The 17,901-nt window shown below is 46.1% G+C and overlaps 1 protein-coding gene across 1 annotated transcript; it reads right to left on the bottom strand.

Moving 5' to 3' along the window:
- Window positions 1-58: 58 nt before the first annotated feature.
- On the bottom strand, window positions 59-17,774 carry LOC307163573 (E3 ubiquitin-protein ligase TRIM21-like). The gene is made up of 8 exons (XM_079879679.1): window positions 17,535-17,774; window positions 16,729-16,820; window positions 10,998-11,569; window positions 10,788-10,883; window positions 9,154-9,321; window positions 8,924-9,062; window positions 919-945; window positions 59-767 (listed from the first exon to the last, which is right to left on the bottom strand). The coding sequence occupies exons 2-8, from the start codon at window positions 16,799-16,801 to the stop codon at window positions 220-222; spliced, it is 1,623 nt and encodes a 540-aa protein (XP_079735805.1). The 5' UTR covers window positions 16,802-16,820; window positions 17,535-17,774; the 3' UTR covers window positions 59-219.
- Between the last annotated feature and the right edge of the window lie 127 nt (window positions 17,775-17,901).

Raw genomic sequence — 17,901 nt, 5'->3', positions numbered from 1 at the left:
GTGAGGTAATCAGAGTTAATATTGGACGCAATAAAACAGAAACAACAATTAAACAATTAAAATTACAAAAAATAATGTCTTTATTCAGATGCTGTAATAACTTTAATGTAAAGCAGCAACAACAAATGATTCTAGTCCTTCGAGTAAGAACACATCTTTTTAAACATTAATTACATGAAGCATTATTTTAGTCAAGTATTTCATATTAGGGGTATAAATTCATTTATTGTGTTTGACAGGTGTGATGATCAGTGGAGTTGAGTTTTTACCTCCATCATTAAAGCACGGGCTAAAATATGGATAGAGTTTCCCAGTGAAAGACTGATCAGTGAAAGAGTAGATATGAGAGCTGGACTCCACATCATAAAAGGAGACCAGACCCTCCTCATAATCCACAAACACACCGACCCGCTGCGGCTTCACTCTCACACACAGAGAGACAGGAGGATCATCACAGGCTTCATATTCATTCCCATTCCTCAGCCACACAATCCAGAGTCCATTACTGGGACACAGTGTGATCTTTCCCTTCCTGTAAATGAATTCACTGGCCACTCCTAAATCCCATTTAGTCTTTCCCTTCACCTGCACCTCAAAATAAAATCTCCCTGAGGAGAATCCCTCCTTTCCCAGGACATTTGCACATTTATCAAATCTCTCTGGTTTGTATTGGAGTTTCTGTATAACGTCTCCATGTCTCACTTGTTTTCCATCATCAGACAGGATGAGTTTAGGATGAGCTGTATCAGGATCCAGAGTCACATCCACTGAGAAAACAGAAAATATAAATCACAACTTAATACAGATTTTAGTGATGATGTTTGTAATATGTAATCAGTGTTTAATCATACTGTGGGTCAGTGATGAAGCTGTGAGTATCTGAATGTAATCTAGTGTAGTGCAGACAGCACACTGTACCTGCATACTGCTGTATCCTCTTCAGTTCTGTAGAGACACATGACAATAAAACACCATCAGATCTTTGACATGTTTATGTGTGAAATTATAGACAAGAACACCAAAGTGTTTTTTCACGCGGCTGGCGTGTTTTTTCAATTGTTTTCAATGGGAGAGCAGCGTTTTTCAAACGCCATGAGCGTAACGAGGCGCTGAGCGTCTTTTTCACGCTGAAGCGCTGAGCGTTCAGTGTTTTTTACAGGTCGCCGAGAGTTGAAGAATGTTCAACTTTTGGTAAAACGCAGCGCTCATCACTGTCACTTTTTACCCAACTGTCCAATCACAGTGGAGGAGGGGCGGGACTAATACCACACCGACCAACCGCGTCCGCCACATTCTGCTTCTACAACGTACGTCAACAGATGACAACAACAAGCATAATAACGGAACAAAATCATTTAAAACAAGAGTCAGAGAAAATACATTACATTGTATTGACATTTTAATATAGAATCAACACAGAAACAAAATATGTGTGAAATGAGATACTAGTAACACTTTCGCGGATATTCCGTATCATAACAAGCAAAGTGTCCCAACTGAAAAAAACGCAACGCTGGCAAAACGCTCTCAAGCGCCCACAGCTAGGCGTTTTCAGCAGAGCGTCTCGCATTTTCAGCTGGCTAAAAACGCTTTGGTGGACACATGGCCTTAAAGGGTTAGTTCACCCAAAAATGAAAATTATGTCATTAATGACTCACCCTCATGTCGTTCCAAGCCCGTAAGACCTCCGTTCATATTCGGAACAAAGTTTAAGATATTTTAGATTTAGTCCGAGAGCTTTCTGTTCCTCCATTGAAAGTCAATGGACGGCATACTGTCCATGTCCAGAAAGGCAATACAGACATCATCAAAGTCACACGTAGGCTCACTATTGGCCGACACTGGTCATGTGTGATGCGTGTGACGTACGTGAACTCACTCGAGGCCCAGAGAGAAGGAAATGAATAGTGGAATAAAGTCGTTATTTTTGTTTACTTTTTGCGCACAAAAAGTATTCTCGTCGCTTGATAACTAAGATTGATCCACTGATGACTACTTTGGACTACTTTGATGATGTCTGTATTGCCTTTCTGGACATGGACAGTATGCCGTCCATTGACTTTCAATGGAGGAACAGAAAGCTCTCGGACTAAATCTAAAATATCTTAAACTTTGTTCTGAAGATGAACGGAGGTCTTACGGGCTTGGAACGACATGAGGGTGATTCATTAATGACATAATTTTCATTTTAGGGTGAACTAACCCTTTAAGGTTATATTTAAAGGGCACCTATGGAGTGAAAACAGTCTCAAAACCTTCCACAAATGCACGCGAGAGATCCACATGTGCGTGCAGCAATCCACAAATGCACGCGAGAGATCCATATGTGCGCGCAGCAATCCACAAATGTACGCGAGAGATCCATATGTGCGCGCAGCAATCCACAAATGCACGCGAGAGATCCACACATGCAAATCAATCCACAAATGCGCGAGAGATCCACACACGCAAAGCAATCCACAAATGCACGCGAGAGATCCACACAAATCAATCCACAAATGCACACGAGAGATTCTCTCACACAAATCAATCCACAAATGCACAGCGATCCACGAATGCACGCGAGAGATCCACACACACACACACACACACACACACTCACACACACAGCGATCCACACACACGGCAATCATGCATTATTGTCCTTACTCACATTGCTTTGCTCACAACACAATCCACAACTTTGCTTTATCTGTACCTGTAATTTCAGAGACTTTTGCATTGGTGTTCTGCCTTAAGAATGCCCCTGAATATGCACTTTTGTATCTGTGGAATCTTTGGAGACTGTCGTTCCGCGGCCCTGATTCACAAATGCACACAAGCCTATCTGTCCCCCTTACCTGCAAAGATGCGATATGGTGTCTTCCTCCAGAGGGCGCTAACCGGCCTTCGAGCCAGCTTCGAGCTGAATCTCCCAAAGGGCTGGATTCATTTCGTTTTCTGACTTGGCGAGACAACTGAAGTCTAAACATTTTTCACTAACTATCATATACATACATGCAAATGTAGAGTAAAACCAAACCCCTTTTTTTATTCTTCAACATGAAATCGAATAGGCTATATAGCCTATTAAGAAAACCATTCAGATAACAAGAAAGCTTTAAAGTAACTGTTGGCAAACTACAAGGCTGTACGTTTTCTTTTGTTTATATTATTGTAGTTCTGAATGTACTTTGTGGTAATGTAATAACCCCTCCCCCACACACATATATTAAATGGAAATTAATATATTTTCAGCAATTACATGTATGTTTTGCTTTCCTTATTTTTAAAGAAAGAATGAATGCTTCCAACTAATTTAACCAACAAAGTAAAATATTTCTTTCAAAAGAATCCACAAGTATTACCCTCAAGTAAACAATTCTCATGCAAACCATTACATGCAAAAGTTTGAAAGTGAGATTTGCCTCAGTTGCTCCTTTTGTGGTGAATCAGATGAACCAGTTGTTCATCTTTTTTTTGATCTGTCCATTTACTATAAAGCTTTAGCAAAATATTTCAAAGTTTATTATGAGTTAGATAATAAAAGTTGGGAAAAAGTATATTATTTCAACCAACTAAATAATGAGACTGGATGATATACTCAATTCAAGGCAATATTTATTAGGTTGCAACCACAAATTAAATTTAAATTTAATGGTTCATTAATTGCCAAACATGTTTTTTCAATCTGCGTAAACAGGAATAGTTCACCCAAAAAATGAAAGTTCTGTCATCATTTACTCACCCTTAAGTTGTTTCAAACCTGCATGAGTTTCTTTCTTCGGCTGAACACAAATGAAGATATTTTGAAGAATGTCAGAAACCAGACGGTTAACGGAACCCATTAAATTCCATAGTAGAAAAAAATAATACTATGCAAGTCAATGGCTACTGTCAACTGTCTGGTTTCTGACATTCTTCTGACATTCTTCAAAATATCAATTAAGGGTGAGTAAATGGTGACAGAACTTTCATTTTTTGGGTGAACTATTCCTGTTTACGCAGATTGAAAAAACATGTTTGGCAGCAGGTGCGATTGCATTTCAGTTTTATGCTTCGGAGCCAAGCACTTCGATGTTGTTCTACATATCTTCAAGGAGATTGTGAAACTGAGCGAGCTTCTTCTTCTTCAGACCTCTCCACACTGGTGCGGGTGACACAGCACAGCAGCGCGAGCGGTCTTTTTTCTCTCTCTTTCTTTTCTTTTTGTTTTTGTTTTGACTTGAGCAAACAAAAGCTGTTCTCACAGCTGGTAAGGTGCGCTTGAGAGCACTCAAAGGCTGTTTTCACGGCTGGTAAGACCAGTGAGGAGAGAGAGCGCACAGACAGTGAGAGCAGCCGATGCCCATGTCTTGCGAATGGAGACCTATTGGCTAAGGACGCGATAGAGCCGGTCCCTCCAGCCGATATGAGGTGAAGGCACTACAGTCCCTACTTCATTGTCCCCAAGAAAGGTGGTGGGTTCAAAATGCTCACGCAGATTGGTTTGCAGCGATCGACCTGAAGGACGCGTACTTTCATGTCTTGATTCTTCCTCGACACAGGCCATTTCTGCGCTTTGCGTTCGAGGGTCGAGCATATCAGTACAAGGTCTTGCCCTTCGGGCTGTCCCTGTCTCCCCGAGGCTTCACGAAAGTCACGGAGGGGGCCCTTGTTCCCATGAGAGAACAGGGCGTGCGCATCCTCAACTATTTCGACGACTGGCTCCTATTAGCACACTTTCGAGATCAGTTATGCGAACACTGGGACCTCGTGCTCAGGCACCTCAGCCAGTTGGGTCTTTCGGTCAACTGGGAGAAGAGCAAACTCACCCCATGCAAAGGATCTCTTTTCTTGGTATGTAATTGGATTCGGTCTCACAGACAGCGCGCCTCACAGAGCAATGCGCTCAGTCGGTGCTGAACTGCTTGAACACCTTCAAAGGCAGGACGGCGGTCCCACTGAAATTCTTTCAGAGGCTCCAGGGGCATATGGCAGCGGCAGCAGCAGTAACTCCGCTCGGGCTGCTCCATATGAGGCTGCTTCAGCACTGGCTTCATGGCCGAGTCCTGAGATGGGTGTGGCATCACGGCACTCACCGGGTGACAATCACACCGGTGTGCCACCAGACCTTCAGCCCGTGGTCAGACCCCTTGTTCCTGCGGGCAGGAGTCCACTTGGAACAGGTTTCCAGGCATGCTGTGGTGTTCACAGACGCCTCTGCCACCGGCTGGGGTGCCACGTACAACGGGCATGCAGTGTCAGGTGTGTGGACGGGCCCTCAACTGCATTGGCACATCAACTGCCTCGAGTTGCTAGCAGTACGTCTCGCTCTGAGCTGCTTAAAGAGACCGCTACAGGGCAGAGACGTGCTGTTCCATACGGACAACACTGCAACCGTTGCGTACATCAACCGACAAGGTGGTCTATGCTCCCGTCGCATGTCGCAACTCGCCCGCCATCTCCTCCTCTGGAGTCAGAAGCATCCAAAGTCACTTTGAGCCATGTATGTCCCCGGTGTGCTCAACCGTGTGGCCGACAAGCTATCATGAGTTGTTCTCCCGGGAGAATGGCGACTCCACCCCCAGGCAGTTCAGCTGATCTGGAGAGAGTTCGGGGAGGCTCAGGTAGACCTGTTTGCCTCTTCAGAGACCTCCCACTGCCAGCTGTTTTACTCCCTGACTGAGGGAACACTCGGCACGGATGCACTGGCACACAGCTGGCCCCAGGGCCTCCGCAAATATGCGTTCCCCCCAGTGAGCCTACTTGCACAGACCCTGTGCAAAGTCAGGGAGGACGAGGAGCAGGTCCTTCTGGTGGCCCCCTATTGGCCCACCCGGACCTGGTTCCCTGAACTTATGCTCCTTGTGACAGTACCTCCCTGGCCCATTTCTCTGAGGGAGGACCTTCTGACTCAGAGACGGGGCACCCTATGGCACCCGCATCCGGACCTCTGGAAACTCCATCTCTGGTTCTAGGTGACTTACCCCCAGAGGTACTTAACACCATCACTTCTGCACGGGCGCTGTCCACGAGATGTGTGCCTTGAAGTGGAACCTGTTCGTCGAGTGGTTTTCTTCTCGCCGAGAGGACCCCCGAAGATGTTTGATAGGGTCCGTGCTTTCCTTCTTGCAGCAAGGGTTGGAGCAAAGGCTGTCTCCCTCCACCCTCAAAGTACATGCTGCCGCTATTTCAGCTTATAACGACCACATAGATGGCAAATCAGTTGGAAAGCACGACCTGGTTGTCAGGTTCCTTAGGGGGGCAAGACGGTTAAACCCTCCTCGTCCCCCATCCATACCCTCTTGGGACCTTTCCCTGGTGCTTCAAGCTCTTCAGGGTGCTCCCTTTGAGCCTTTGTAGTCAGCAGACTTAAAGCTTCTCTCTTTGAAGACTTTGCTGCTGATTGCACTGGCCTCTATCAAGAGGGTAGGGGGCCTGCAAGCATTTTCGGTCGACGAATCGTGCCTATAGTTCGGGCCGGGTGACAACCAAGTTGTACTGAGACCCCGGCCTGGCTATGTGCCCAAGGTTCCTACCACTCCCTTCAGAGATCAGGTGTTAGGCTGGGTTCCATATGTGTCACCCTACGGGGATTCCATATGTGTATACTTTCACGGCTGCTCCTAATCAAAGTCCCATGTCTTTCCCTTGGGCTAAGTTACCCAATATTCATATGCAGTACAACCTTCGGGCTAATCCATATGTATTTTTCCACATAACTCCCTCGAAGAAAGTGGCTTCCGCAGCGTTCCCCTTCCATAGAAAGGGCACAGTTTTCCAGTGTTATCCAATAATCTCACTGTATGGGTTATCACGGAACAACAGTGACAGATATGCTCTGTGTAAGCCCTTTCCTATCGTCCGTCCAGGCAAGAAGGGGTACAGGCTTACACCGGGCACTGGATGGGGTGCAGCAGCTGTGGCGCTTTGGTAGGGATTCCTATCAGTCGGTCATACGTCGAGAGTGACCGACCAATAAGGGAACGTCTCGGTTACATATGGTAACCCTCGTTCCCTGAGGCAGGGAACGGAGATGTACATCCCATCGTCACATCTGCTGCTGCCCGTCGGGGCGGCCAGCTTACCAGGCTTGGCTCCTCAGCAAAAAAGGAGCTCACCTCGCAACTGCTGCTCATTATATACCTGTGCTGCGAGGCTTAACAGCTAATGCAAATGACTGCATGCCACTGTGTTTTGGCTCGTTTTAGTTTTACTCGAAGTAGATTGGCCTCTCTAGCGAGATTCCTATCAGTCGGTCACAACGTACGTCTCCGTTCCCTCCCTCAGGGAACGAGGGTTACCATATGTAACTGACACGTTTCGCCAATTGGCTGTAAAGAATATTTACCTGTATAGAAGGTTACTAACGTTTACTCTATTGAAGGTTGGCTTTTTGATAACAGACTGCACACTAGGGTCATCTTTATTCCTTGTGTTGCGAGGACTTTGTGGAATTTAATAAATCTCACATTTGGTTAATTGATTTTGTGTGAATGTACCCTATGTTGCACCCTGACCCCAGTCCACCTAGGGCAGGGCTATTCAATTCAATCATCATCATCTGGCCCAAAGGCACCCCAACCTCCCTCCGCCTCTTTTCCTGGCGGTGTGGCTACATTTGGTTAGATATGCGAGTGGCCGTAGTGGCACGTGCAGCTGTACGTCTATTCGCACTGTGCGTACCATGAGCGCTCCGACTAACCTGAGAAATGTTTTCAGTCCGAATATTTCAGCAGTTATTATGTGTGTCCCGTATTTCTGTCAGCTGAACCAGTGATACCAATCATTTGTGAATGGTGCGAATCTTTTGTTCGATCTTTGGTTCAATTATTTCCTTTCCATGAATTGGCCAAATGCGCTTGCATAATGGTCTGAAACGATTCAGATTCGTTCGAACCGCTCCGTCACTGAATCATCTGAAGCTGTTTCTCGGTCAGTAACAACAAATATAGAACAAATAGCGCTGTTTTCAGTTTAGTTTCAGTTCAACTCGCAGTTTAGTTTACTTTGAACTGCACAGCACCGCCCAGTGGGTAATGGACCGCAAGCTTAAAGGAGTTGCGTTTACTCCCGGTTCTGGACACTATTATTAAACAGCATTGCGACATCCAGTGAGAAGTTGTTCAATTCGACACACCACAAATCATTCGATGATTTAAAGGTGAAATAAGTAACTTTTTTACCTTAAAGGAGCTATGTGGAGGTTTTTACTTAAAAAAATCTTTAAGATAGAGTTTTCATTTGTACATGTATGGGCCAACCATGATGTAATAAAAAGAATGACACCTTGACTGTCCACCACGGTTGCCTCTAACAGCCTGTAGGCTCAATTGTGTGTGGAGGAGTCGGGCCCGAATCGGCGCGAAAATTCACAAAATGTGACGTCATGCGCGTTCTTGTCTACTTGGGCTTACATCCGTACGGCACGGCAGCCATTATTAGTAAGCAGCGGCAATCGGTAGTGTTTTCAAATGGTGTTTTCTTACCTCAAACATTATGCTGGTGAATCTCTATGAGCCGTCAGTGGTTGCTGCGGCAACCCTGGTTGATGTGGTCGTGCTCGTATGAGCGACGCGTGTGCGCACGGAGAACGAGCATGAGACTGGCTGCAGTTCCTCTAACGGCCACTGGTGTCAGTAACCGTTAGAAATTTCAGAACCTACGCAATGCTCCTTTAACTGAACAGCTCCGGAGTCATTGGAATGGTTATATTACTTATTTCGGGTTGAATGGCGGTCGTTTCGCACCCCCCTGGTGCCCGTGAGCGGAAAATCCGCACTTGCAACTTTGAGCCGGCGGGCCGGCGGCCGCCGCGTCAGGAAGTATCGCGTGAGATCAGGTCTCGCGATGTAAACAATTGCTTTACGGCAAAAGAAATCTGCTCAAACACTGTCATTATTGATAAAAAAAAAAGAAGATAAATATATGTATCTGTATGGTGTATTTGATATTGCTGTACCAGTTTGCATGAGTTTCTCCTGTAGAGAGTCCTGCAGTTTAGTCAGAGCTCTCCTCAGAGTCTCCAGACTCTCATCAGTCTTCACACTGATCTCAGACCAGTTCCTGGTGTTTCTAGAGCTGCACAGGGATGAGTAAATCTGCAGCAGGAGAGAGGAGAAATCCTTCAGCATGGGGAGTGTTATGGTGTCATATACTGCATTATCATTGATCAGAGAGATGTTGACTGACCTGTAGGAGGTGGAGGTGATCTTCAGTGTGTGAGAGCTGCTCCAGCTCAGTGTTTCTCATCTTTAGCTCAGTGATCTCCTGCTCCAGCTCTTCGATTAGCTCTTCCTCCTGTTTCTCTGTTGCTTTCTGCTGCTCCTCCATCATCTCCAGCAGTTCAGTATAAAATATCTAAAGCAAGATTCAGTATTACTATTGACCATATTTCAGTGTTTTTAGGAGTTTTTTTTCTTTCTTTCAGTTTCATTTGCACCGTTTGGACTGAATAATTCCTCAAATCATGTGCCTTGTAGAGGAGAGTTATGCTGTCATTTTAAGTGATCAGAATAACAACTAATGAAATGGCAGCAGGTAATCACAATTAGCGCTTTTATACAATTCACTAAACACAAATTTAATATTCATTAACTTACGTTATAGACACAATATTCCGACCTCTAGTTCATAAACGCCAGAGGAGAACTGGCCCCCGACTGAACCCGGGTTCTCCCAAGGTTTTTTTTCTCTCCATTAGGTCACCTGATGGAGTTTTTCGGTTCCTTGCCACTGTTGCCTTTGGCTTGCTCAGTTGGGGATATTTGGGAATATTTAATTTAATTAATCAATCAACGATACTATTGATCAGCATTACCAAACGTGGACGTTCCACTAGAAACAAACATTGATGTATTGTTTTAATTTATTACTGTGAAGCTGCTTTGATACAACCTATGTTGTGAAAAGCGCTATATAAATAAACTTGACTTGACTTGACTTGACAATATTGACAGTTATGCAAACTTCATCTATTTTTGCTTCAACAAAAACATTTCCAAACAAAACCACAGAAGAAACAATTGTTGAACATATCTGAGCAACACTAACAGGTGTTTCTGTGGTTCTTTCTTTCTTTTAAACAAGTTGGTAGACCAAATTAATTAAAATCGATGTCTCTCTCATAAAGACAGTCGTTTTTTGCCATAATGGTGTATCAGTGTAACCTGCAGAAAGAGTGACTGTACAATCCACAGCACTAATATACAGACTGAAGGCTGATACTTCTGCGTCGGACCTACGCCAGAGCCTCTATGCCAGGGGTGTCCAATCCTGCTCCTGGAGGGCCTCTGTCCTGCAGAGTTTAGCTCCAACCCCAATTAAACACACCTGAACCAGATAATCAGGCCTTGATTATCTGGTTCAGGTGTGTTTAATTGGGGTTGGAGCTAAACTCTGCAGGACAGTGGCCCTCCAGGACTGAGTTTGGACACCCCTGCTCTATGCTGTAGGCAACGCGTTGGTTTTCATTTATACTTTGCGTCGTTGTCCACGTTGACGCGCAATTACACGTGCAGAGGGAGCATGTGAAACCCGAGGGAGGGGTTCTAGCAGACCAATCACAGCGCTTGCAGTCCGTGTAGAATTGGCGCGTTGTTACATTTTTGGAGAGGTGCGCTTCAGGGTACGCTGAAGGGTACGTGCGCTACACACAGCCTACAACGTAGCTATACGTCGACACAGAAGTATAAATTGGGCTTGACTTTACAGACTGTCGAACAAACACAGACAAGAAGAGTGATGCAAACATTAAAAAATCCCCTAAACTAACTAATGAAATAAATATTTAAGAAAACTGAATTACATCATTTAACTTAGGCTACCTTTCTGACTTCTGCTGAGTGTTTGACGTCTTGAATCTTCTTGATTCTGTCCTGGATCATCTGCTGTGTGTCTTTCTGTGTCTTCATCAGTTGAGTCTGTAGACAGAGAACAACACACAATATGTTTTCATAATTAATTTATTTATATTAAAGAACATGTGATTCCTCTTGATATGAGCCATTTAAAATCAGTTTGTCAGTAACTTCTACCTTCTTCTCTTCACTCTCCTCTTCTAAAGAAACAGTGTTGTGGTTCTTGTGGTCTGTTACACCACACATCAGGCACACGATAGTCTGATCATCTCTACAGAACAGGTCCAGAGGTCTCTCATGTTTCTGACATATATAGTCCTCCAGATTCCTCACAGGATTGATCAGTTTGTGTTTCTTTAAACCTGCCACTCTCGAATGAGGCTTCAGGTGAGTTTCACAGTAAGAGCTCTGACACACCAGACACGACTTTAGGGCTTTCAGCTTTCTTTCCTCACAGACGTCGCACAGAACTTCAGCTTTTTTCAGAACTTCAGTTTTTTTCTCAGGACTTTTCTTTTTATAGTGATCTACGAGCTCTCGGAGTGTGGTGTTAATCTTGAGATCAGGTCTGTGCTTGAATGTTTCTTTACAATATGGACAGGTGCAGGTCTGGTTGTTGTCCCAGCACTTATTCAGACAGGTCTTGCAGAAGTTGTGTCCACATGGAGTGCTGACTGGATCAGTGAACACGTCCAGACATATAGAGCACTGAAGCTCCTCAGTCAGTGGACCGCTGGAGGAAGACATCGCTGGAGAGAGAAATGATGAAGATAAATCAATAGGTTACTGTCGTAACCCCGGTTCTCTGAAACATCGAGTGGAGAGATCCACCTATGGGAAGGGCATCCGTACCTGACCTCTGCAGAAGCATCCAATTGCACCAAGTCTGGCTAACAGACAGAAGTGCGCAGCCAATGCCAGGTAAGGCCACACCCCCTTACCTAAGGCATATAGCTGTCAGGCGCGCTGCTATTCCTCAGTAAGTATATTCGCTTCTCGTGCGGCAAGCGGGGCGAAGCTGGTGGATCTCTCCACTCGATGTTTCAGAGAACCGGGGTTACGACAGTAACCTATTGTTCTCTTTCATCATCTCGTTTCGAGATCCACCTATGGGAGAGACATGGACAGCTCCCCGATTGCCCAATACACTCACAGTGAGGTTCTGAAGGCCAGAGAAGGACGGTCACCTCAGAGAGGCGGTGCCTGACACGTCCCACAAACATGACCCTGCAAGGGTGATGCCACGCTAAACTGCTGTGGACAAGCAGGGCATGAAACATGCATGAGACTCATAATGGCCCCCGCACCACCAATGCACATAGCTAAACCCAAGAAGGAATGCGAATGCTTGGTGACAGGAATGAACATGGCCAGCCGGCCCATTCACTCCTCGTTGGTTAACCCAACGGGGCTGTGGGAAAGGGCTAAGAGGACCCTACCCCTAGGACCGAGTGTGCCACCGAGGTTCTGGTGACATCCAACCGGTAGTAACGCTCAAAGGTATAAGGAGAGGCCCAGCTGGCCGCGGAGCAGATGTTCTGCAGTGGCACTCCCCTGAACAAAGCCCAAGAGGCGGCTAAGCCCCTTGTAGAATGAGCTCTGATGCCCCCTGGGGGCTGCACTCCCTTTGCTTCATAAGCCATGTATATATACATATAGCGTCCACAAGCCAATGTGAGAGGCATTGCTTTGAAATGGGACTCCCCTTGTGCGGGGGAGCCCTTGAAACAAAGAGCTGGTCGCTTTTGCGGAAAGCACTGGTCCTGGTCATACATGCTTGCAGAGTGCGACCGGGACACAGAGCATTCAGCCCCTGATCCTCCGAGGAGGCAAAGGGTGGAGGGTGAAAAGCGGATAGCTCCAAAACCTCCAAAGTGAACACAGGGAAGCATTTCGGCATGAAGGCCAGGTTAGGCTTAAGGGAAACCTTATCTCCACTTAGGGAGAATTTGGCGCACGAGGGTTGAACCGAGAGTGCATGTAGCTCACTGACCCGTTTAGCAGATGCCAAGGCCGAGAGCAAAGCTGTCTTGAGGGACAGCAGCTTAAGGAAAATACTCCCCAGAGGCTCAAAAGGATACAGAGACCGCGCCTGGCATTCTGAGTAGTGGCGATTACACGCGGCGGGAGCCCCAGTGCAATTAGGTTCATCCTCTCACGGGCCAGGCCCAGAGAGCCACCCTGTCCGGGTGGGGGTGGTAAATCTCCCCGTTAGCTTGGGACAGTATGTCCGTGCGAGTGGGGAGGCGCCATGGCTCGGCGTACAACAGAGGGATTATCTCTGCCAGCCACGGGGCTTTGAGCCACCTGGGTGCTATCAGAATGAGAGACAGGCCGTGCTCTCTCACCCTGGCCAGTGTGAAAATATCAGGCACAGGGTAGGAAAAGCATACAGCAGCACTTTGGGCCATGGGTGGGCCAGTGCGTCTGCCCTGAGGGGCGCGTCCACGTCCTTTAGTCGAGAAGAACATAGGACAATGGTGGTTTTCGCGCGAGGCGAAAAGATCTACGGCTGCCTGTCTAAATCTCATCCATAACATCTCCACTATCTGCGGGTGAAGACGCCAATCCCCTTAGATTGGGTTTCCCCTCGATAGCAGATCCGCGCCTCTGTTCAGAATGCCTGGAACATGAGTCACGCGTAATGACAGAAAAACCTGTCTGCTCTACACCAAAAGCCTGTAAGCTAGAGCGTGGAGTTTCGACGAGCGCATGCCGCCCTGACGGTTGATATAAGTCACTGCCGTGGTATTATCGCACCGTACTAGAACGGGATGTCCCTGCAAGCGAGGCAGAAAATGATTCAGAGCTTTCCAAATAGTAAAAGCTCTAAATAATTCATGTGCACTGAACGTAGTCTGCTCAGCCACAGACCGTTCACCATTCTGCCTTCCTGGGTGGTTCCCCAGCCTTTAAGGACGCATCTGTCATCACAACTTTCCGCATCGTAACCGTCCCAAGGGGGTTCCCCGAGCGTAAAAGTTCTCGCTCTCCCAATGGCGCAGGGCCGCCAAGCAGGCGCGCTGTTACCGAGCAGCAGAGACCGCGAATCGGGCTGAAATGTAGTGACAAAACCCATCTCGTGGACGCTCTCATTCTCAGGAGACCCAACGGCACAACATGGATAGATGAAGCCATGAGACCCTGCAGCCTGAGGCATGTGCGATATTGTACTCTGAACTGAGACAGGCAGTTCATCAGAGAGCGAACGTGCTCTTGAGAGAGACGCGCTCGCAAGGAGACTGAGTTCAATTCCAAGCCCAGGAAAAAGACATTCTGACTGGGAGTCAGATTGTTTTTGCTCGCATTCACCTTGAACCCGAGGGATGTGATGTGCGCGAGCACCCGGCCGGTGTCCAGCAACACCTTCTCCTTCGATTTGGCTATGATGAACCAATCGTATATGTAATTCAGAATTTTCAGCCCTGATAGTCTCAGGGGCGCCACGCCCGCCTCCGCACACAGACAGAAAGTTCGGGGACTCAAATTTCGCCCGTACGGAAGAACTGTGAATTCGTAACAAATGCCTTGGTAGGCGAGACGAAGATATTTCCTGTGTGGAGGGTAGATACTTATGTGAAAGAAAGCATCTTTCAGTCGTTCTGCTTAATGGCACGGGCGAGAGAGCCTTGTGTCACATGCTGAAATTGTATTTCCTCAAATGTTTGTTCAACATTCGAAGGTCCATATAGGGCGGGAGGCACCACGCCTTTTGGAAACATAAAAATACCAGGAATAAAAACCATGGTTTATAAGATTGTTTAGTAATGTGTGTGTTTTGTGTTGGGAAACACTGGGGCTGAAGCCTTTAATAACTGGGTGAGGGGAACCAAGTGTGTGCGGTGTGGTAACACTGTTACGTACTTTTCCTCACGACAGCCCCGTTTGGGGAGGGGGGGGGGGCAACGTCCACTAAACGTCCTCGAGGCCCGTGAACGCGGGCTCGATACTCCCAACGGTCCAACAACAGGCAGGCCGCTTGCGTTCGGGGCCGCCTTCCTAGGAAGGCATAAATTGAAAGCCTCAACACGTAATCGTAACACATCAAGGCCCTTGAGACCGTGTTAACAGTCTAGCGGGACGCTCCAGTTTTAAGAGTTGTTTCCTCAGACTGGGCGGTGGTCTCAGCGCTACCCGTCGTAAATATTCCTATCCTGGTCGGTGGCGCTCTGTGGAGCTGGCCACACAATGTTGAGACGAACGGCCGTTCGCTACAAACTTCCAGGATGATGGACTGAGGCAAAGCCGCGTGAGTGCTAGCCTATAGGGAACGCTAAAAGGACCGCGTCATTCCCGTCGCCGGAACCGGCCGGTTCGTCAACGAGAGTGAGGTTTTCCCGCGAAGATGTCCTCTTCAGGGAATGTGGATTGGGCTGATGTCAGCTCAAATATTTAGAGAGGTGGCGCTCCGGGAGTCCCCCGGTAGCGCGTCATCATCACCGTGTCCCCCCATCCGAGTCAGAAAGGCCGAGCACGGTGCGTTGGGTCGTGCAACTAAAAGCCGGCTTAGTAAAAAGCTACATGTGCAGCAATTACAATGACCGCAATTCTCCGGGATCTCCAAAGCTTCTTGAGCGTGTTAAGCCCAAGCAAACCGCGCAGAACGAGGGGGTCCTTAGCGGCGATTAGAGCACCACACGCGGCCGGGCAGGCTCGTCGTGATAGGCTGTTTCCCGGAGAAGCGGCTGTTTAGACGGTCACATAGCCATGGGTGGGCCAGCGGTGAAGAACTCGGAAAAATCCGTGGCGGGCAGCCATGTAAGGAGGAGCAGGTGAAGGACAGCGAGAGCGCGGGCGGCTCCGGATGCAAAAAACACAGCGGATAGGCTGAAGAAACGACTCACGTCTGGCGGAGGCTGATCTGGCGATATGTCCTCCTGAAGAATCGAAAGTGAGCAGCGTAACGTTAATCCAACCGAACTGTGTCAGTGCAGAGATCGCGAGAAGCGAATGTCAACTGAGGAATAGCAGCGCGCCTGACAGCTATATGCCTTAGGTAAGGGGGTGTGGCCTTACCTGGCATTGGCTGCGTGCTTCTGTCTGTTAGCCAGACTTGGTGCAATTGGATGCTTCTGCAGAGGTCAGGTACGGATGCCCTTCCCATAGGTGGATCTCGAAACGAGATGATGAAAGAGAACATCTGTACTACTCAAATATATAAGAGATCATGTATAGTCAGCTGGTCATTACTGCAAAATGAACCCAGCAAAGCTCATTTAGTTCATTTATCAGAACCCTAATGTGAAGCTCATTACATGACCACATACTGTACCAAATAAATAAATACACGAAGGAGCAATATTGATTTGAAACATTGATTTTAAATGATTAGAAGATGATGAGAAGTGTTTAACTCCATTCATTTGAATGGCATAATTCATCTTAATATTTATATCAGAAGTAAAACATAGTTTAAATCATTATTTTATTTATTTAAACTGTTATTTGCATCAGTTTCACTAAACGGCCCAACGCGCTCGCTGGCGCGGACATAAGAAGGGATGAATAGGCCTATTTGCTTCAAGTGATAGGCTTGGTGAGTGAAATTATATTTTGTGTTATCTTTCTGTATATGTCTAGATTTTCTGTCTAAAAGTGACAAGACATTTAACTCTAGCTCACCATCGGTGTCGCCAAACTGCTCCATCTCCAAAACGTTCGTATACGCATGCATGGGTCAGAGTTTGCGTGCAGGTGCGCAAATTTTCCCGTCAAGTTTGTTTTTATAAATCACAACTTATGCGTCGGAAGTGGCGTACGCCTCTTTCAGGGCCTGTTTTGTGCGTACGCAACGGTTAAATGAGGCCCCAGAACTGTAGGCTAAATATTAAATATTATATGAGAAGAGTTAAAGTTATTCATGCACTAATTCATTCTTCTTGTTTTTTATTTTTATTTATTGACTTACATGGAGGTGTACCCTCAATACTCCATCTCCTGTTTTTTCTTTCTTTGGTTGATGTTGGTGAAGATTCTGCCATCCTTCCCCCTTCTTCAAACCTTGTCAAGAAAAAAAAAAAAAAAAAAAAACTATTTCACTGTAAATTATGACCAATGATCTGCTCCTTGTAATATTGAGTGTTGCTGCAGTAGATCTCGAGCTGAACAAAGAGTATAGAAGTTTCTATACTCTTTGTTCAAAGTTCAGCTCGAGATCTACTGAAGATGTGCAAATTACAGAATACGTAGCCTACAGGCGGATCATTTCCATAATGACCAACAAAATCATTAAAATACTCTCCTCCTCCCATAAATTTTGCGTCTGAAAGGGGACTTTTTCACTGCGTGTCTTTAGTAAATCCTGACAATATTTTTTAACCGCAAAAGAGGGTTTGCACGGGCGCAAGCTGTTAGTAAATCTGTTTTAGTCTTATGGGAATGATCTGTCTAGTAGAAACACATACAGAATTTCCCACTTAAATCTGCGCTTTTATGGGATTGCGCTCTCAAACTAAAACTCCCAATTCTGGCCCTTTATGTAGTGACAAATTGACAGAAACACCAACCTTTGCGTTACAGTCAAATGAAATAAATACAATTCTGAAAGGTCTACCATTTCAGTGCAGTAAACAACTAAAATAGTTGAGTATTATATAGGCTATGCTTAAACCTGGTTCTGTTCAACTTATTCCAGTTTGACATAAACCTACTAAACCAGTTCACTTCCATTAGAAACCTGTTCAGCACAATCTCTCTTATATTTCTATCTCTTACCTGTGAGGATCAGATGTGTCCACAAGACTCTTTGAACGGATCAATAAATATTCTGTTGTTTAAAGCGGTTGATCGTCCATATTGTTATTGATCAAGTTAGTGTTGTTTTCTCTGAATCTCTAAATAAGGTCATAGTCCAATGTATCTGCAGTTTCCAGACCAAAGGCTGCACATAAAATCATCTAGAGAAATAGACTGACATACTCTGGCTTATTGTTTTACAACAGACATGTGGATTGCGAAACTTCTATGACCAGGACTGTTCAAAGTATAAATGGTTCATGTGGCAATGCCAGAGAAATGCATTATTATACAAAGCATTTGTATGCTCATCTGAGTATCTGCAAGCTATTGTAGAAAATATATA

This window comes from Squalius cephalus (genome assembly GCF_949319135.1).
Source record: "Squalius cephalus genome assembly, chromosome: 8".
Lineage (NCBI taxonomy): Eukaryota > Metazoa > Chordata > Actinopteri > Cypriniformes > Leuciscidae > Squalius > Squalius cephalus.
This window is presented reverse-complemented; position numbering and strand designations above follow the sequence as displayed.